The sequence below is a fragment of the Patagioenas fasciata genome, chromosome 4 (assembly GCF_037038585.1).
Source record: "Patagioenas fasciata isolate bPatFas1 chromosome 4, bPatFas1.hap1, whole genome shotgun sequence".
Lineage (NCBI taxonomy): Eukaryota > Metazoa > Chordata > Aves > Columbiformes > Columbidae > Patagioenas > Patagioenas fasciata.
In genome coordinates this window covers 14,008,107-14,026,723 of record NC_092523.1, presented here as the reverse complement: position 1 = coordinate 14,026,723, position 18,617 = coordinate 14,008,107, and the positions used below count along the sequence as shown (strand labels likewise).

Genomic DNA, 18,617 nt, shown 5'->3' with positions numbered 1-18,617 from the left:
AGGCACGTTATTCGGCTGCTCCATCATCAGTAATTGGAGGTTGGGGATTTTGCAGGTTCTTGACATTATGTTAAGTAGCCTCAATGTTTAGAATGATTACAAGGATACTTCTGCAAATTCATTTGTATCTTCCTGGCACTCAGAGGAAGGTTTTGCTTAAATAGATTCAATCAGTGTGACGCATGTCCATACAGCAACATGTGCCGCTGCCTTTCTCCAGATTTTCTCTCATCCTTTCTATTAATTTTTAACAATACAGGCTGTTTTATAATACCCTGGTTTTCCTTGACAGTAATGCAGCACTTTTCTATCTCATTATTTTTGTAGTATTGACTATCAGTTAAACAAAATAACCTTTTCCTGATCCACATATATTTAACTGTCACTAGAACATTATGCAGCTCAGTCCACTTGACCTACAAGAACATAACTGCTTTATCACACGACTGGCTGCATACTCTTAACATCAAGACAAAACAATTGTTTTTATCAATTCACCTGCTGTCTCTTTTGACGTAAGGTTTCAGAGGGATTGTAGATGGCTCATGATTGCTTGAAAAGCTCGATGCTGAATATCTGAGATAGGATAGTACAGGTACAACATATTCTGAGGTTTTCATGTCTATTCTAGATTCCCATTGTGAAACTGGGTTTTTTAACAAATAGATCCATCTGAGGTTGGAAAACACTAAAGCTTGACCCTGAGGCCTTTCAATAACAACGACTGAGCTTTCTTTTTGATACCCCGCTGCTCAGAAGCGTGAGCACACCATTGTCAGTGCCCCTTCAGAGATGCCCCCAATTCTGACACTGACTCTGCCATCTCCTTGTTCCTTCCACTCTCTTTTCTTCTTACAGCTTCAATCTTTGCAATTTTTCTGTCTGTTTTCAGAAAAGCCATTATCACAGCTGCCTGGTCTTCACTTCCATTAGTTTCTAAAGGGAAACTATTCCCACTACTTTTGGAAAGGCAAACTTTGCAAAGCAGAGTAAGTGTCTCAGCTTGAGACACAGCCCAAGCAGCCTCCTCCAGCTGTGCTTGCGAGGCTGCCACCGGGCACTCTCAGAGCACAACACCTCCGGCCAAAACACCTCCCACCAAGCAAACCAGCAGATGGTGTGGCGTTAATACTGGGCGTTCTCACAAACATTGCCAAAGATGCCAAGTGAGCAGTTCATCAAAGGCAGTGATTTCACTTTATTTTCAGATGTGAGACCATATAACCAGCTTTAAGATGAAATTTTCTTTGTTTTCCCTACATAAACACTCCATATTTTGCAATGTATTATCAAGTTGTTAAATATTTTATTTTACTTTTAATTAGCATACTACTGTTTTCCCACGATTTAATCCTCTATAAACCAAATACAGATATGCCAGAACCCTGTCTTAAGCTGCAAAATCCTAGCTCATTACCAGTGCTGGTAGGTCAAATTTGTATTGAACTACAAAATGAAATACAAAAATAAATATTATTAAAGCTGAAACAGCTGGAAGATTGGTGTAACATTTTACCACTTATGTTACTCCAGCATTCCCTCAGCCCCAATCTGCACAGTGCCACAACAATATGAAATGACAAATGCAAAGTTGTTGACAACAGCCTCTGCTATTTAATGCTGTTCATCTTTTCTTTGCTGTTCTCCCTCAGGAGTCACTTGCTACTCCTCAGCTTTGTGCACGACTGCTTTGCGTAGTGATCTTTTGCGCTTTTGGATGTCCAGCACACGCAATACACTTAGGACGGAGAGCTCCCCACTCCCAGCTCTCACCGCATTCACTTGCTGCTCAGGGTATGCAAATGCAGAGAGGATCTGACCTGGCAGAAAATGTACCTAATGCATGGAGACTGTGGGGCCAGCAGGTCTGTGTTCATAGGGGCTGGGGGTGGAAGTATGGGTATCTAAGAAAAAAAACTGTTGTCTGTGGTCTGCATACTGTCCTTTCCTAAGTTTTGTGTAACAACAGGGACCTTCAGGGCTAAAGCACAAGCCTTTACCACCAGACTAAACACGCTGAGTCCTGAACATGTTAGCGGCACAGATGGACAAGCATTAGAAGGGCAGGTATAACACTACACTGCCTTAGTTGTTCTTGACAGAAGTTAAGGTGAAGGTTATACTTGGCCCAGGTAATTAAATAGGATGATAGAAAATTAAAATAGACTTGCAACAGGTTTGCAGCAAAGACTCCAGTATGTCCTTAAGGCTCCTGTACCTTTACAATACGTCCTAACTTGCCTAATTACAGTAGGAAAGTGAAGACTTGGACAAGTTTGTGAAATGTCAAGTTCAGAATTACAAATCACCTGACACTGAGAGGAAAAAGAGTGATTTAACTAAGACAGTAATTTTAATTCTTAACTCTCAAGAGCTGCATATTTCAAGTCTGCAGTCTGATTTGCTTTCCCCAAAAATTTATCAGCAAAATTTTGAATGATCTTGCTTTATTTCAGTGGGGAAGAAGAGTTAAATATAATTGCTTACTGTATTTTTGCTGTTGTTCTGAATTATTCCCTGTCCTGAAAACCACCCAGGATACAGGATCCAACTTAGAGTCCTTTCAATTACACACAACAATGAACAGGTAAAGGTAGTAATTTACTGTATTTCCGTTTTAATGCTGCCATTAGCTTTTCTTGTTACAAAGTCAAAGAAACTATGGACATCAACAAGACAAAACAAACCTACTTTCCAAGCCTGTTTTGAGTACGTCAGAGAAGATTCAAACATAACTCTCAAAAATCCACTGTGTTTCCCGATCAGAGGGCTATTCTGGGATTGCTTTTTTGCACGCAGAAATGACTTAAAAAAGCTTCCAACAGCAACTCTGAGATCAGTGTGATGCCACAAACTCTTTTACTTCAGCACACTGCCATTTTCAATGACATCTTACGTATTTTCAATGCAATGTCTTATTCCCATCTCACTGCTTTCATTAAGAACTTCTTCAGTATGAAAAAAAAAAGAGTCTAGCACCTTGATTAAGCAAACCACTAAAAACCTTGCTTCAAATATGTTAAAAATTCATGTTTATTAGAATAGGACAATTCTCAGTTAAAAAATCAAGCATACAATTCACTGCTTGTAGCAGCCTCTCATTTAACACTTGTATTTAACTACTAATAAAATCACAGAGATTCAACCACTACCAAAAAGATATTGCATGTCAAAATCCTCCAATTTCCCCACGTCTTCTTTAGCACCAGAAGCTTCTTCTGAACCACAAAATCATATATATTTCCTCTCTCAGTGGATGGCACATTAATAATTTGCAGCCTATCAGAAAGTAAGACGCGAGCAGCAGAGATTAGGTTGAATAAACACAGTAAAAAAAAAAAGGAAGCTCAGCAAATCTGAATTATTTGCCTTCGTATTTAAATTAATAAACTCATTTGTGAATTAGCCATGGCACAAGGCAAAGAAATTAGAGGCATCTCACTAAATGACTGCTTCAGAGCATGTAATTTCTTGCCAAGTGCACGTCATGAAATCATCTCTTGGGGAACCGCAGCCACGGGTGGGGGTCTGTTTCAGACGTTGCATTGCCTCTGTTCATGTGCTGTATGAGGATGGCATAAACTTTCAGTCTACTCATCTCCACTACACTTGGGCAAGGTAGGACACTATTTTCTCTACATGTGTACAATAAACAAAGGCCAGAGACTCAGAGAAACTAAGTGATTTACCCAAATGTACATAAGGAGTGTGTGGCAGTCAGCCCTCAGACGCTGCTCCTCCAAGCTGTGACCTCTCTAAGTATCAGGGTACCCAATTTTGATCAATTACGCAACTACCACTGGGGATGCTTGATGCATCTGAGATCAGTGACAAGTATCCTTTATACCCACTGTGAAGAGCGTTAAGCCTCCCAGCAACACTTCCAGACCCCCTACATCTGTGAGTCTGTAGCGATTTGGTCCAGGACAAAGTATCTTAGTTATTTTAATTGCAGATGTCTTTGAAAGTAGTTTCAAGAGTAGGTATTGAAACAGTGGTAGTGAATGCATAGAGGGTACATCAGCTTCTGAAAAGGAACAAGGTCTTGATCAGCTCTAAGTAATACAGGTTTTCTACAACACTGGCAACACTGGGCATCAGAGGGTGCTCCCCTACATCATTATGTCTGATAAGGAAAAAGGGCTCCTCCTGAAAATTACTCAGAGCAAGGTAAAAAACAAGGTCATCTTATTGTAGGGGGCTGTATTCTAGATGAGCTGTTTAGGAAGCCTAGAGCACCCTTGTCCCTAACACTTGAGCAAACAGGATCAAGAGTCCCACTGATGACAGCAGGCACCAGGGCACGGCTACAGTCCCTACCGCTCGGCACATCCAGGCCCTGGGAAAAGAGAGAAAACAGTTACATACCTGTCATCCCCAGACATCCCAGCTCTTTTTGAAGCCACAGGTTATCAACCTAAAGTTAACACAGAAGTGAGTGATTATAGAAAAGAACTGTTTTCAGTAATGTCTAATATTGAACTGTTATGGTGAATTCATGCTTCACAATTAGACAGAACTCTGTTCCACAAAGCCTCAAGTTTCCCAAAACTGATTACCAGAAGAGATACAACACAGCTCTAGAGGTCTCCCACAGCCTGTCAAGCAGTATGAGACTGTTGTCTCCTAGTATGGCTATGCACACTTGGGGTTTAAACTGTAGCTAGTAACGCTAGGCTGGCCCTCTGTGCAATAGCGGAGCAGAAGGGTTTGTTATTATTTTGTTCTATATAAAATATTTTTTCTTGACATTTTCAAAGGCAGAACTGAGGACACAGGAAAATCCAATTACTAGGAGTCAGTAGGAACGTGTCCATATTGGATGATCATGTACTGACACTACACTCGTTTTTCCTTCGGAGTGTTACACAGTGCCTTTCTAAAGGACCACAGGCTAAAAATTGCAGCTTACGAGGCAATCTCTGACAGCCTCCCGCCTGTGCCCACACTGCAGAGATTGCTACAGAAATCACAGCTCTAAAACATCAGTAAAAGAAACCAGTGTTTTTAAGGGTTGTTAATGCCCAGTGTTTTGATCAGGATGTAGTAGCCATACAAGCAGGTTTTCATTTAATAAAAATGTTTCCTTGCAGAAGACAATACAGAGTTAGGCATGTCAGCTGATCAGCAGCAATCTTCGAAGTCGGCTGAGTGATGTGACGTGCACTTGCTGTTTGTTTGCTGCCAAGCACTGCATGTCAGTAATGTTAAGTACTGACTTATGTCAACACCACTGTTACAGTACAGCAAATTATGGGCAATTTTATTATTTGCCTGCTTGGGGAAGCCATCACTTTGATTACTGCTGGGGCTGTAACTTTAGTTAACCTTGTGTGAAAATAGTTCTCACTTCAGATAGGGCATTACCACCTAGAGTAACACAAAATGCAAGATATCTCACAAATTTGGATGCACCAGGAGTCCTGGGTTTTAACTGGACACTGCTCTGGAAAGCAAGTACATATGGGATTAGAAGCAGCTCTTACAGAGGAGAAAGAAAGAACAAAGAAACAAACACAAGCCAGAACATGCAGCATACTCTGAGCTCTTGGAGACCCCAGGCACCGAGCTCTTCACCAGGGGCTATTTGCAAATACCTTGTTGTACAGCTCTCCCTGCACTCCAGAATTCTGGCACACAAACCGAGTTATGTCCAAGTTCTCTAATACCATGATTAATTCCTTCTCATTGCTTAAACAACCTATAGGATCCTGAATTTTGAGTAGCCAAGCATCTCAAGAACACAGAAAGATAAGAACAGGAAACTCCAGTGGCAAACTTAAACAAAAAATTGTCTGGTGAATAGATACATGCATATATTTCCGTATATGCATATGCAGCAACAGAAATCACATATTAAAAGGGCATTAACCTTTGCCAGATATTTCTAGAGAAGTCTAGAGCCCTATCTGCATCAAGGAGATGTGTACCAGTACACTAAATGGACATCATGACACCAGTGTAAAACACAGGTGAAAATAAAAAACACCAATACCAGGCTTTATTACGTTAAATGTTGAAATAAACAGTGTTTATAAATCCCAAATATGACTCTACACATTGTATCAGTTTACATACAAATGTGAATATTAAATATCAACTGTTCCTTTGTAAATGAACCTGTAACAAAAGTGGACAGAGGTCTAAGTGTGCATAAAGGCAATGCAGGCTTGCTGGCTAACAAACTTTATTCCCTACTTCCTAGGAAATCAGAGTACAAATGGCTCCCAATTTCCACAGACTCCAGGCATTCATTCATCTGCGGTCTTACAACAGCTCACGCACAAAAATCTTGGGTATTTATATGTCCGTGTGCGTCAACTACAAATGACATCCCAGTAATCCTTGTGTTTTCTTCTGCATTATCTGACATTCAGCTCTCAGCAGTCTGCACTGAAAAATAGAGTCTGGATATTCGGTACAATTCTTATACGCTGCTGCAGAGCATGTCCATAATACCAGAGGGCATCACAAGGGTTGCACATCAGCAAACAGTGCCAATTCTACAGGCCAGCACTCACATCATGCTTCACAAGTAACTGATTCAATGCAGTAACATTGCCAGCAGACATTTTCCTATGTTTTACAATAATTTATTTGTCTGGTGGAAAAATAAGATCTGTTTGCTTTGTTGTTGTTTTGTTTTTCCCCTGCAATACAATTTCCTGATGATTAGACATTTTGTAGTTGCACCACACATTGAGAAGGGAGGAGGAAAGGGAAAGGGAAAGGGAAAGGGAAAGGGAAAGGGAAAGGGAAAGGGAAAGGGAAAGGGAAAGGGAAAGGAGGCTAAAGCGCTAGTGCACTTCTAATAGCGGGCTGACACCAGTGGGCACGGGTGCTGTGACTAGATAAAAAGGCATCAAATGCTGGAGCAACAGCGAGGTGGGGCCGCTGCCGTCATGTGGCACATCGCAGTGACCCCACCACGGCGGCCCCTGGCGACTTTTCGGGCCCGTTGCCGTCAGTCCCAGTGCCCGGGAAGTGCTCGCAGCTCTGCCCGGTCATCGCTAGTCCCGCACACCCCGCGGCCGGGGCTCCCAGTCCCCGCAGACTGGGCCTCGCCTTCGCCCGCCATCAGCCGCGCCGGGCCCGCGCAGCGCCCCTCGGGCACACGGCCTTACCCCAGCCGCCGGCTGACCGTAGGGCTCCCGAGGCGGGTCCGGCGCTCCGGCCCCCTCCGCGGGGCTCGGCTGGGGGCGGCCCCGGACCCGGGCGGCCCAGGTGGCCACTCCGAGGGGCTGGGCGGGCGCGGAGGGCCCGCCGGGGAGCAGCGCCAGCAGCAGGGCGGCCAGCAGCTCCCGCATGGCGGCGGGCGGGCGCTCCGCGGTCGCGTAGAGCGCCGTGGAGACTTTCCAGGCGCTGCCCCGAGCCAGGCCGGGCCTCAGCCGCTGCATCCCCCCGCCATCGGTCTCCTCCCACGGCGGCGAGGGCGGGGGGCGGAGGGGCCCCGAGCTGCGGGACCTCCCTTCTCCTCGCCTCTCGGCGCGCCGGGCCCGATGGCAGCGGCCGGGGGCTGCCTGCGGGCGGTGGGGCTGCAGTTCTGGGCTCGCTCTCTGCAGGCGCTCCCCGCTCTGCTGGCCCCCGCCGTCCTGCTGGGGCTGCTGCTGGGCGCCGCCGTCGCCGCCCTGCTCTGCCGCTGCGCGCTCGGGCCGCGCCGGCGGAGAGAGGTACGCGGGGCCGGGGACGGGCAGCCCCTTCCCCACCGCCTCGGGCCTGTCGCGGGGTGAACTGCTAGGAGGAGTCAGGACGGGGTTTCAAGGGGCGCAGGGCCCGCCGGGGCTGACCGAGCTGGGCCGGGACCCGTGGGCCGGCCCCGGGGAAGGGGGTGAACGGCGCGGCCGGCGCTGAGCTCCGCAGCGGCAACTCTGCGGCCTTGGGGTCAGCTCGGTGGTGGGTGAGGAGCCCCGTAATTCCCGGCACAGCTCTGTTTACTAGTCTCTTCATTTAAAAATTTGTTGAAACAAAGGGACTGTCTCAAAAAAGGGGCCGGTTTAAGTATTCATATGTTCTGCATATTGCCCTGCTGGTCTGTATTTTTGGCATAGGTGACCCACTAGTTGCCTCTCACAACCGTCGTATGAAGCTGTGTTGCTTTTGGGGGGTAATGGATGATGTACCCACCTTGCAGAAACTCAATGAGATAGTTAAAAGTAAACACTAATTTCCATCCTAAACCAGTAAGAACAATCTGATTTCCAAAGCATTTTACAAACTTTTCCAAAGTTCATTCTACAGATAGCACAGGCAGAGTATGAGTACTAACACAGCAAAAATTTTGCGTTGAGGGTGCGCGTCTGACAGTTTCCTTGATATGAAACTGACCGGGTTTTCTAAAGCGTGTGAGTTTGTTAATTACACACCTGCCTCACTGTTTGAAGGATTGTGGTGGATGGTTCATATCCCTCTATTACATAAAGTGTTTGTTTGAACTCCAGGATTGCAGAGGTAGCGTATACCCGCAGAACTGCTACCAGGCAGATACTTTTTCTGAGAACTGTTTATTGACTGCTGCATCTTTCTCACATCACATTTAGTCCTGAATTGTGCAGAACTGACTGTCTGTAGCAGTGGTTGGTACTGGCATGGCTGGGAGATTCAGAGCCCTGTGGAGCGCTCTGCCAACCTGCACTGGGGAGTCTGGTTTGCTTGGTTTTTAACTGCACCTTTTTTCAGCTGTTATAGCACTGCTGTGTGTGTGTATCTGCTAGTGTTGATCGTCATTAAACATGACATAAGAGAAAAATCTGTCCTTTTGCTCCCAGCTGTTTTTACGTAGGAGGTTTGAAACTCTGTTTGAAGCCGTGCTTTAGCCTTGTAATGGAGGCATTTCAAGTGCTGGATCAATGCATCCCATGCAAGTGCAAGCCTCTCTGATTCAATTGTTCATTTTCCCTGCCTTAATAAGTGGTATCTTTATTGTGCTGCCACTACGCACTCAAATATAGCCATGTACATTTTTATCCTTGATGTCATTTATGTCAATAGGGAATAGAAGCTGTCAGTTCTCTCTGGTCCAGATCTTCAGGCGCTTAAACGGCATCAAAATCAATGCTGCTGCTGTAAAAGAGTTGTTTGTTTTGACAGAAAAATACACTGCACACTGACACATACAGAGCACATTGCATGGTGGGCAGGTTGTATCCTATGGGTCTGAGTTCCCAGATTGAACAGATCTACCTTAGTCTGTCTGTGCCTGTTCCTTTTTTTTGTGCTGTCTGCCCCACTGATGCTATGGAGCAACACGATTGCATGTGTAGCAGGTACTGAACTGCACATATCAGCCTTCTGTATCTGAAGAGAAAGCAGGGATAGTTTACCCAAGTGTGCATTATTGCTTGCCAAGCAGCTGAGTTATCCATGCGGTGGGAGCAGGGCAAGTACCCGGAGTTTGAAGCAGCCATGGTCACCACAATAAGCTACAGGCATTTGTCACTCAGGCCCAGTTAATCACGATTCTACAGGTTTCAGCCTTGGATGTGTGCGGTTAAGTGCCTTATTGGTTTGATGATTCGTGAAGAGGAGGCACTGGGAAAGTAATAAGAAGAAACCCTTACCATGGTAACTTCAGAGCATGTAACGTACTGTAATAGATTGCTATCAATAATATTCTTCTGTTAGAGTATGGCGTTGCCTGGAGGCTCTTGAGACCGTTTGGGTTGGAGCTTGTCTCATGGTATTCTGGTAGATTAGCTTGATGAAGTGTTACAGTAATTACAGTTAGTTTTTTTCTTTTTTTTTTTTTGTTCTCTAAAAGAGGAGATCAGTAGCACTTCAGCTGCAAAAATAACAAAGGACTAACACAAATGGAGAGGAAGACAGTGAGATTAGAAATATTAGCAGGAGAGAAGTGAATCCTGGAAAAATTCAAGTACTTTTAAAATTATAATGATGGAGAAATAAAGGAGTGAGAATGAATACTGGATGAATATGAACAGTCAGAGAAATAGGATGAGAAAAGCAAATTCTTATTCTGCAGTGGCTATTATATAAGGTACAGCATTGAATCAAATGGGGCTACTAACACAAGTCCTGATCATTGAACCTAAATTTTGTGAACTTCTTGTTTGGGGCAAATAAGTAACAAGATTGCTGAGGGAGACATGTAGCTGTGCTTTTGTCATCAGTAGATTTTTAGGAACCAGCATCTGCCACGTCTTAGAGGCCAACCCGAGAATATGATCTGTATTATTGAAGATCTAAGCTCCAGAGAGGTGATAGAGGCAAATCCTGAGGAGTGAAATGTATTCAGAGGCTGGGCAGTTCTCTGTGTTCTGAGAAAATTGACTACTTTATATACCAAGTGGCCAAATAATTTAAGGAAAGTCTTTCCATGAGACAGTTACATGCAAAGTGACTGCAACCATATTGATAGACTACATAGAAAGCAATTACTGGAATGAAAACCCGAAAAATAATTTAAAAAGTAGTTAAGGTAGGGTGGCTGACATATTTTCCTTCACTAAATTCCTTGCAAGGCTGTGTTTGGATGTGTTAGTGTTACATTTTGGTCTGTCTAGTGCACAGGGAAGAGCGTGTGCAGCAGGAGGTTTTGTTCCCACACCGTCTGTGTCCATACCAGTGGCTCTGTGTGTTTGTTGGAGAACTTAAGGCCAATGCTATGGGCTGCTTTTGGTAGTAAACATTTTCTGATGGCTATTTTTTCCTGACAGGAACTTTCTGACACATAAAACTTAATTTAGGAAGTTTTTCTCATAGCAGAGGAGCAAAAATACTGGGTATTCTTTTCGTTGTAGACAATTATGGACAATTTTCACTAACTTGCTTTAGTTGAGAAGTTTGAACTCAGACTGTGAGCTTGGCTGCACAGTCTGTTTTTAGAGCACATGGATTGATTTGACATGTTTACAGCCTCTTATAACTTTTCAGATTACTTCTGGACTGACAAATCAGATCCATAAAGTTCTTCAATTTTAATTATTGCTTCCTGAATATGTAAAATTCTCATTCATTTTCAGATTGTATTTTTCCAAAATTTTTCACTTATACTGAAATAATTTTCAGGATGGAGACATGAACGTATCCAGGCTGCTGCCAAAGATGTTTCCAGTGAATCTGCATGATCTCAGTGTTATATTTTATCTGTTTCCTCTTGGAATTTCAGAAGGATGATTCCCAGAGACTTCTGGAAAGCTTCAACTCTGATGAAACAGAACACACACTCATGAAAAGCAAAGCAGAACCCTGTACATCAAAAGAGAACATCGTGCTGGAGGTAAAGCTCTGCTCTTGTTGATGAATGTCCATTTTGCTGGATGTAGCAATGAGTGCACTCAGGGCCTTGTCCCAACTGTCTTAATTTTATTGAGTTTGGAATTAAACTCTTAAAAAGTGTTCAGAAAAAGCATAAGAAAGAGAGTGTGAGTTAATGTCTGCTCATGAATGCAGCCATTTCAGGCACTCATTCGCCTTATAAATTCCGTTTTTCTTGGGGGACACTTTTTGGCTATTTTATTGAAGATCATTAATTCTTTTTGGATGGGGGCTTCTTTAGTTTTGTCTCTGCATTGTCCTTAATTTCAAAAGGTTGATGGGAAAAGTTAACACTGTTGACATAAGAAAAAGTTCTTAAATGCTGAAATCAGTGCTGATAGTTGATCTTGGATTCTTTTCTGTAGAAGGAGATTTATTAGAGAAATTTTGACAGTAACAAAGTTACCTCATCAAGTGCAATCTAGAACAAGTACTTCTTTTCTACAGCCTCTTTAGAGGCTCCAACTCTCAGTCGAACTGAGTAGATCAATGGAAGCAGAAAGAATAAAAGTAGTAAAATGAATGTTTGCAAACAGCTGCATCATTAATGGCTTTCTTGCATAGGAAGTTCTTCCATCAGGTACCAGCTGAAGATACAGCACAGAGGTCAAATCATCACGAATACTGAAACAACAGTGTAGTGAGCTGGGATTCAAGGACAATTAGAGAAACAATTCCAAGAGAAAAGTAAGAGAGGGTATAAACCGACCCTCAATCAAAAATTCAAATAACATTTTGTGTGTGTGTGCGTGAATCTCAGAATAACTTGAGAACCAGTCCTATTTTGTAGTTGTTTGATTACAACCTTTCACCCGAAGCTGATTTGACTGCTCTTGGTGAAGCTAAAGGTTGTGAGTTAAACTGCACATTTCAAAAAATGTGTAGTTCAGCCAGCTCATTCAATCTATTATGCATAAATTAAATACATGCAGAAAGTGTCAGTTAAAGCCAGCCAGCCTGGTGCACAGCTTGTAATGAAAACTGGTTTCAAGACAAAGAGAAGACAAACAGTATTATAAATGTTTTACTGCTGTTTTAAATCCTGGCAGGTAATTAATCTTCATTTCAGTTTTGTGATCAGGAGTGGTGACAAGCCATGGTTGGTCGTTTTGCTTGAGTTAAAGTACATAATAAGCATAATAAGTGAACATGGATTAGATTCTCTTTTGGAGTGTAAATCCTGTGGGATAACTTATGTAATGATATAACTTTATGCATATTACCAGTCCTTTTGAAATGGGATCATGATCTTTTAAAGGTAATAATGCACAACTATACACATTTCCCAAACATGTTGACAAGGTTACTTCTTAGTGTGTTATCAATGTTATTTGAAGGGACTTTCTCCCACCTATTTGTCTAACTGCTGAAGACATGTATTTTTTTTTTTCTAGCCATTTCTTCCAATTCCCAGAGGCTTTTGCTTTTACTAGCACCAAATTGGTAGTTCATGGAGAAGCACAGATGGAAAATGCTTTTAGTTAGGTTAGAGCACCTCAGAAAAACAGGTATTTTCATTCTGAGACTTTCCACATTGCAATAATGCCATAATTACTGTATTAATAATAACTGTGTGTTACTCATGCCTGCTGGGAAGCAGTATGTGTTAGTTCTAACTCACTGCAATGTGGCTTTACGGATTTGGCCCGGGGCTGCTCTCCCTCAGGCCATTGCAGAGCGATGGATCTGTCCCCGAATGTGTACTCCAGCAGTGGGACTGCTGAGAACAAGCAAGTGTTTTACATGCTGAGTGCGTGCTTTTAACTTTATCAGGAAATCCAAAAATGACTTCTGGAAATAAATAAAATGGAGATGAAAAGGTGCAATGATAAAAGAGTCTATTGAATGACATAGTTTGCTCTTCTCGTCTCTATTTTTAGATGTTATTAGTGCTTTGATATTTCCTAGAAAAATCTATAAAAAGAAAATTGTGTTTTGATAAATCAGATTCTTTCATTTTACATGACCAAACCGAAAAAGTCAAATAGGTTTATTAAGCTATGCATAACCTTGCAAAACAAAGTTGATTATCCCATTGTTCCAGTGCATAAAGCAGGGGCTATGGAAGAGGAGGAGCAGAAAATCAGATTACGTGATATAGCTTATTGTATGAAAAGAATGCATTATCTATAAAAAGTTCTGTGGAAGAACATTGGTATTTTCTCTAGATTATAGGTAAGGGTTGTACTATAAAAGTTCTTCCTTGAAAAAATGATGACTAGTTTCGCTTAATCTATTGTTTCTTTATTTAAATTGAAAGTCAGAATTTGTAGCCATGATGATATGTGTGGAACTTATCCTTTAGTAGTTTGTATTATTAAGATAATTTCAGTCGCGCATGTGAAATCTTTAGTTGCTGCACTATGGGCTGTGGGAAGCAAATCCAAAATGAAAATAACTTGTGAATACCAGCTATTACGTATTTTCCATGGCAGGATTGAAAACATTTTGGAGCGGTGGTAGTGACAGAGTTGTCTCTTTTGGGTTTTATGCTCTGAATCAAGCCTTACGAAAAGATTTCTTGTGCCAAAGCAGAATCAGCCAATAAACAGTTAGTTATCAGTAGGAATTTCAAATTTGTGTAACCAAGAGGGGCATACAGTGCTTACAGTGATCAACCGTCAGGTCTACTGCTGTTCCCTAATGGTTTTCTGTTCTCTTCCATACAGGATAGCGATTCTCCTCTGCACAGTAACGTCACGGCATTTGCATTAAAGGCAAAAGTGATCTATCCCATCAATCAAAAATTTAGGGTAAGGTTTTAGATTCTATTGGTAAAAATTAACGACAATCATTCTGTGTAAATTGCAGAGTCAAGTAATGGAAGAAAACGTGCTGCCAGTCTGCTTAATAGGGATCTTTGTGTATAATCCATTGACTCAGGGCTTATTCTGTAAGTCATCAGCTGCTTTCAGCTCCCCCTGAAACCTGCAAGTGCTTTACATGGTGTCCAGTCAATTTTCATTGTAGTCAAGAGACCTTTTCTTCCCATTAACACTAATGGAAGTTGGGTCTGTTGAAGGAGCAATAAGAAAAGCCCATCCGCCCTTCAGTAAGAAAACGTGCATCACACAGACAGCCACAGCAGAAGAATGCTTTTCCAGGCAATGCAGAAACCTGTCCGTATGATTAATATTAATTTATGTGGAAACACTTTTGCTGTGTATATTTTTAATTTTTCACTTGAAAGCAAACACTGCAAATTGGTGTTTATCTCCTTATTGTGTTGTATTAATTAACTTTGTAAATTTTCTTTGACTGTAGCCTTTGGCAGATGGCTCATCCAATCCATCTTTGCATGAGAATCCAAAGCAGGCGGTTCTGCCTAATCAGGTCATGGAGACATCTACGTCAGGCAGCCTGGGGTCCCTGAGCCAGGGGGACAAAGATGACTGCAGTTCCTCCACAACAATACATTCCACAACAAGTGATGACAGATTTCAGGCTCGAGCCTTCCTCAAGGTGACCAGCTTCCCTGAAGTGCTAACCTGTGAGAGGTGAGCAGTAAACCTGCCCTCGTGTTCAGTCATTTTCTAACATGCCCGAGTGGTTTTCGGGACAATCACTAGAGCTCTGGTGTAAACTAAAGGCTGAGCTTGAATGCATACATTTGACACATCAAGACAGGGTTATCTGCTTATAACCGTAAAAAAGTGTTTGAGGAGGTTAAAGTAATACATTATGCTGTGTATTGAAAGTCAGTGTGTTCTTTATGCGGTTCTGGGAATCAGAACTTCGGCGAAAGAAGTCTCATAAAAAGTGTGTCACTGTTAGGATAGGATCCCTTTGTTGTGGCTCATTTGCTCAGTTCACGCATGCAGTGGTGTGCTCGGCTGGGGACAGAGTCGTCTGCACTGTACAATGTCAGGTCACACAGGAGGTGCCTTGGGAACAGCAAGTGGCAGTGGTATGTTCTCTCTGTTTTAATGGGAACTACTCATGTCAGATTGTGGGGAAACTGTTCCTTTCCAGTGATGAGCAGGTAAAGCTAATAAAAAATGGCTTATCAGCTCTGATTTTCTTTCAGCAGTGAGATACCCCTAGATGAATATGTATGTGTCTGCATTCTCATTAGCAAGAATAAATTCAGTTATATTTCTGTTACTATAGGGACTGGGAAAGGTACTAGAGGTGAAGAATATTTTCAAAATTCGCATTTACTATAGCTGTTTGGATTTAAAGCTTTGTTTTCTTTATGTTGTAGCCACTTATGGTCTATATTTACTTTCTCTTTTTCTAAAGGAAACTGCAACTCCAGCTTTGTTAAACTACTATTTTGTTTTGCTTCCTTTTATGTAGAGGTGTTTTATCTGAAAGACAAGGCAATGTTGAAATGAAGTGACTTGACTGCTGTTCTAGGGCCTGTGCTTTTAGGAGAATTTAGTGATTAAAGGAAACTATTACCTGGTGTTGCTCTTTGATGTGACCTTCATTTAGATTGATACTAACACTTTTAAAATCTTTATTTTAGTTTCGATGTTAAGCTCTGCCTTTGCAGTCTTGTTTTAAAAGAGCTCATGCTTCTTGATACTGAAATCAGAAAAGAAAAACATGTGGTACGTATTAATGTCTCATTCATAGCTATTTGTTTTGAAGATTTTAGTTGAATATCAATTTAGGAAATAACATAAAATACTGACTAGCTAGGAAGTAGTGCAGCAGAGTTGCGTCTCTACAATATTCTTCTTTCCTCTCTGTTCTGCATATATATGAGCTTCACAAAGGAGTAAAATAGAAATATTTTGGGCTGTAAAATAGAGGAGGTCAGACTGGATAATGTAAAAATTTGGTTTTAAACTTTACTCCAGAGAAAACATACAGCAATTGAAGGTTATAGAAATAGAAAAAAAATAATAGATGAGTTTGTTTTAAGAACAATGCTTGTGCATTGCAACTCAAAGGACTCCAAGCTCTTTGAATAAAATTGGAAATGTAGTTCAACTGAATCAGTACCATTGTCATATGTATAATAGTCCTGATTTTTGTGATAGAGGAATTAAGGTACCCATTTAAACCATAGATAGCTAACTACATCAAGTCATGGCATCCAAAGCTGACAGAAAAAAAAAAAAGAATGCATACAATTGTTTATGGTGGCTAGTTATGATCAAGTCATTACAATTAGCTTAGTTAGTATAAATCTGGACATAAAGCATAAGCTTTATCCTCTCCTTCTTTCCCAATGTCTGTTTAAATGGATTTCTCATTTCTGATACCATTTGTTAAATGCAGTGAAAATATTTATTTTCTGGGATATTCTGATCTAATTTCTACACAATCCAAAAGCATAAGCATGAAAGTAAACCTGGAAAACAACTTCCCTTCTATTGAGATCTGTTCTCATCTGAGTAGATGAGGAGGGGAACTAGAGATCAGATTCCAGAAGGAAATTTAGTTTAGCTAGAGAAGGTTGAACTTGATCTCAAAGTTAATCATCCATTTGTAAGTGAAGATAAGTTAACAACATGGTGATGCAATCACAGAAAAAGCGAGAAATGAGCATTTAACGTACTTTGTGGCCCACCAGACGTTACCATAAAAGTCAGATGACTCTGACCTTTCAATGGCTGTGTATTTTCACTAGCAGGGGAAAAGGGAAAAAGAAAACCAACGTAATTTTAGAGAATAGTTTCTTCCTTTTCCACTCTGCTTGGTCTGATTTCAGAGTCAGTCTTTCTTGGTGTCAGGTCTAGGAAAAGGAAACATATCCTCTTCCTTTGGTGTTTTCCTGGATGATTTTTTTCCCTTTTTACAGTATGTGGTATCTTGGTGTTGTATTTTCAAAACTTGCCAAAGTCCAGTCCAAAACATTGGCAAATGAGATCCAAAAGCATGGCTTCTACTCAACTCTAATGATAACATACTTTCCAGATTTTGCTCAGCTGAAATCTTGGCTTGAATAACTGTTTGTATATGTAGACATAGTTTTATTTACGTTTTTACATTTTTAAAGTGGGCAACTTCTGCATCATCTGTTTACAAAGTACATGAGTAACAGGCAGGTGGCTGTTAAATTTCATGTATTTTTCATCTTTATGTTGGAAAATGCTGCAACATTTAGTAATGAAATGAATTGTCTTTACACTGACACTCTAATTGAGGCAAGAGGAGAAGAGGTGTAGTAAAAATTATCCCAGTGTTTAAAAACATCTTTTTGAAGACACTAGTATTTCAGTCTTTAAAAAAAACAAACAAACAACAACTGGAAAATAAGTGTATTTTTTGGAAGAGAAGGTAGCTAGAACTTGAGATGGTTACTTTTTTATTGTATATAAAAATAATTGGTACTTCGTTTGACCCACTACAGTTCAAATCATAGTAACAAATATGTCAGTATACTTCAGCTTAGGGGTTCTTTAAACTTCAGAAAATTGACTTTATATTTTTTAGGTGGTCTATATATTGTCCAGTGAAGGACAGTTTCAGGTGTGTCAGTCTGGCTGAAAGGCTATATGACATTATGTCTGTGTCCTGGTTTGAACATAGCACCATCTTCCAGGATCTTACTGAAGCCAAAGCTAAAGAGTTTTTCATAATGGAAGAACTACAGAGTTCTGAGGATGTTTTTGTTATTTTGCTTATGATTCACTGTAGTCTCACTGATAGATTTAAATCTACAAATGTTATCACAAAGATACCCTTACAATGTTGAACAAGCACTTACCATGGGTTTTGTTTCCTTCCTTTTGAATAGATGTTTACTCAGGTTCTCAGAATATACCTCACAGACTTTTGTCCTAAAAAGAAGATTAGTGATGATTTGTTGAAGAAAGTTCTTTTAATACAGGAAAATGTAAGTGATTTTGTTGGTTAATATTTCAAAACACAGAAAATAAGAGTTAATCCAGCCAGTTGTTGCAAGCTGCCGCAGCAGGCTGTCTCACCTGCTCTTTTTAAACAGCCATGTCATCTGTAATCTATTTCAGAAAAAATGTGAAGAAGCTCCCCTGTTGGTTGATTCTCTCCATTACCGTGTCCACATTTCCCTCTTGTTGTATGAGGTGATCAGGACAGTGATGTATTCTATCTGTTAAGAATAAAAGTGTTGTTTAGTTGAATCCATTCAAGCGAACAGAATGTTGTGAGCCATATTCCCTCAGATTTAAAAATTTCTAATTATCAGGTCTTTGGTTCTGTGTATCATTACTGATAATAAAATAGCAGAAAATAAAGTACCAGAAGGTAACTGATGGCTTTTTTTTTTTTTTTTTTTAATCAAGGGAAAGCATACTTATTTTCCTCTTTAATCCCTTTTTTTCTATATACTTGTATCAAAATCCATTTTCCATTTCTGAACTATAGATGACATACAATCACAGTCAATATGCATTTCAGGTGAAGTC

General features: G+C 41.0%; 2 protein-coding genes across 6 annotated transcripts in view; one reads left to right on the top strand and one right to left on the bottom strand.

Annotated features, from left to right (window-relative positions):
• EVC2 (EvC ciliary complex subunit 2) overlaps positions 1-7,397 on the bottom strand; it is a 74,621-nt gene extending 67,224 nt beyond the window's left edge. For 2 of the 5 annotated variants that reach the window (XM_065836521.2, XM_065836519.2), the window contains exons 1-2: positions 7,125-7,397; positions 4,369-4,417 (exon numbers count right to left, since the gene is read on the bottom strand). In XM_065836521.2, coding sequence (XP_065692593.1) covers positions 4,369-4,417; positions 7,125-7,397 — 322 coding nt within the window. The other 3 variants (XM_065836520.2, XM_065836522.2, XM_071808570.1) reach the window with 3 other exon arrangements.
• A 102-nt stretch (positions 7,398-7,499) lies between these two features.
• Positions 7,500-18,617, top strand: part of EVC (EvC ciliary complex subunit 1) — a 49,962-nt gene continuing 38,844 nt past the window's right edge. Inside the window, exons 1-6 of the mRNA XM_065836527.2 lie at positions 7,500-7,670; positions 11,126-11,236; positions 13,944-14,027; positions 14,539-14,771; positions 15,746-15,830; positions 17,969-18,067. Of these exons, the coding sequence (XP_065692599.1) occupies positions 7,500-7,670; positions 11,126-11,236; positions 13,944-14,027; positions 14,539-14,771; positions 15,746-15,830; positions 17,969-18,067 (783 nt within the window). The remainder of the gene's footprint in view (positions 7,671-11,125; positions 11,237-13,943; positions 14,028-14,538; positions 14,772-15,745; positions 15,831-17,968; positions 18,068-18,617) is intronic.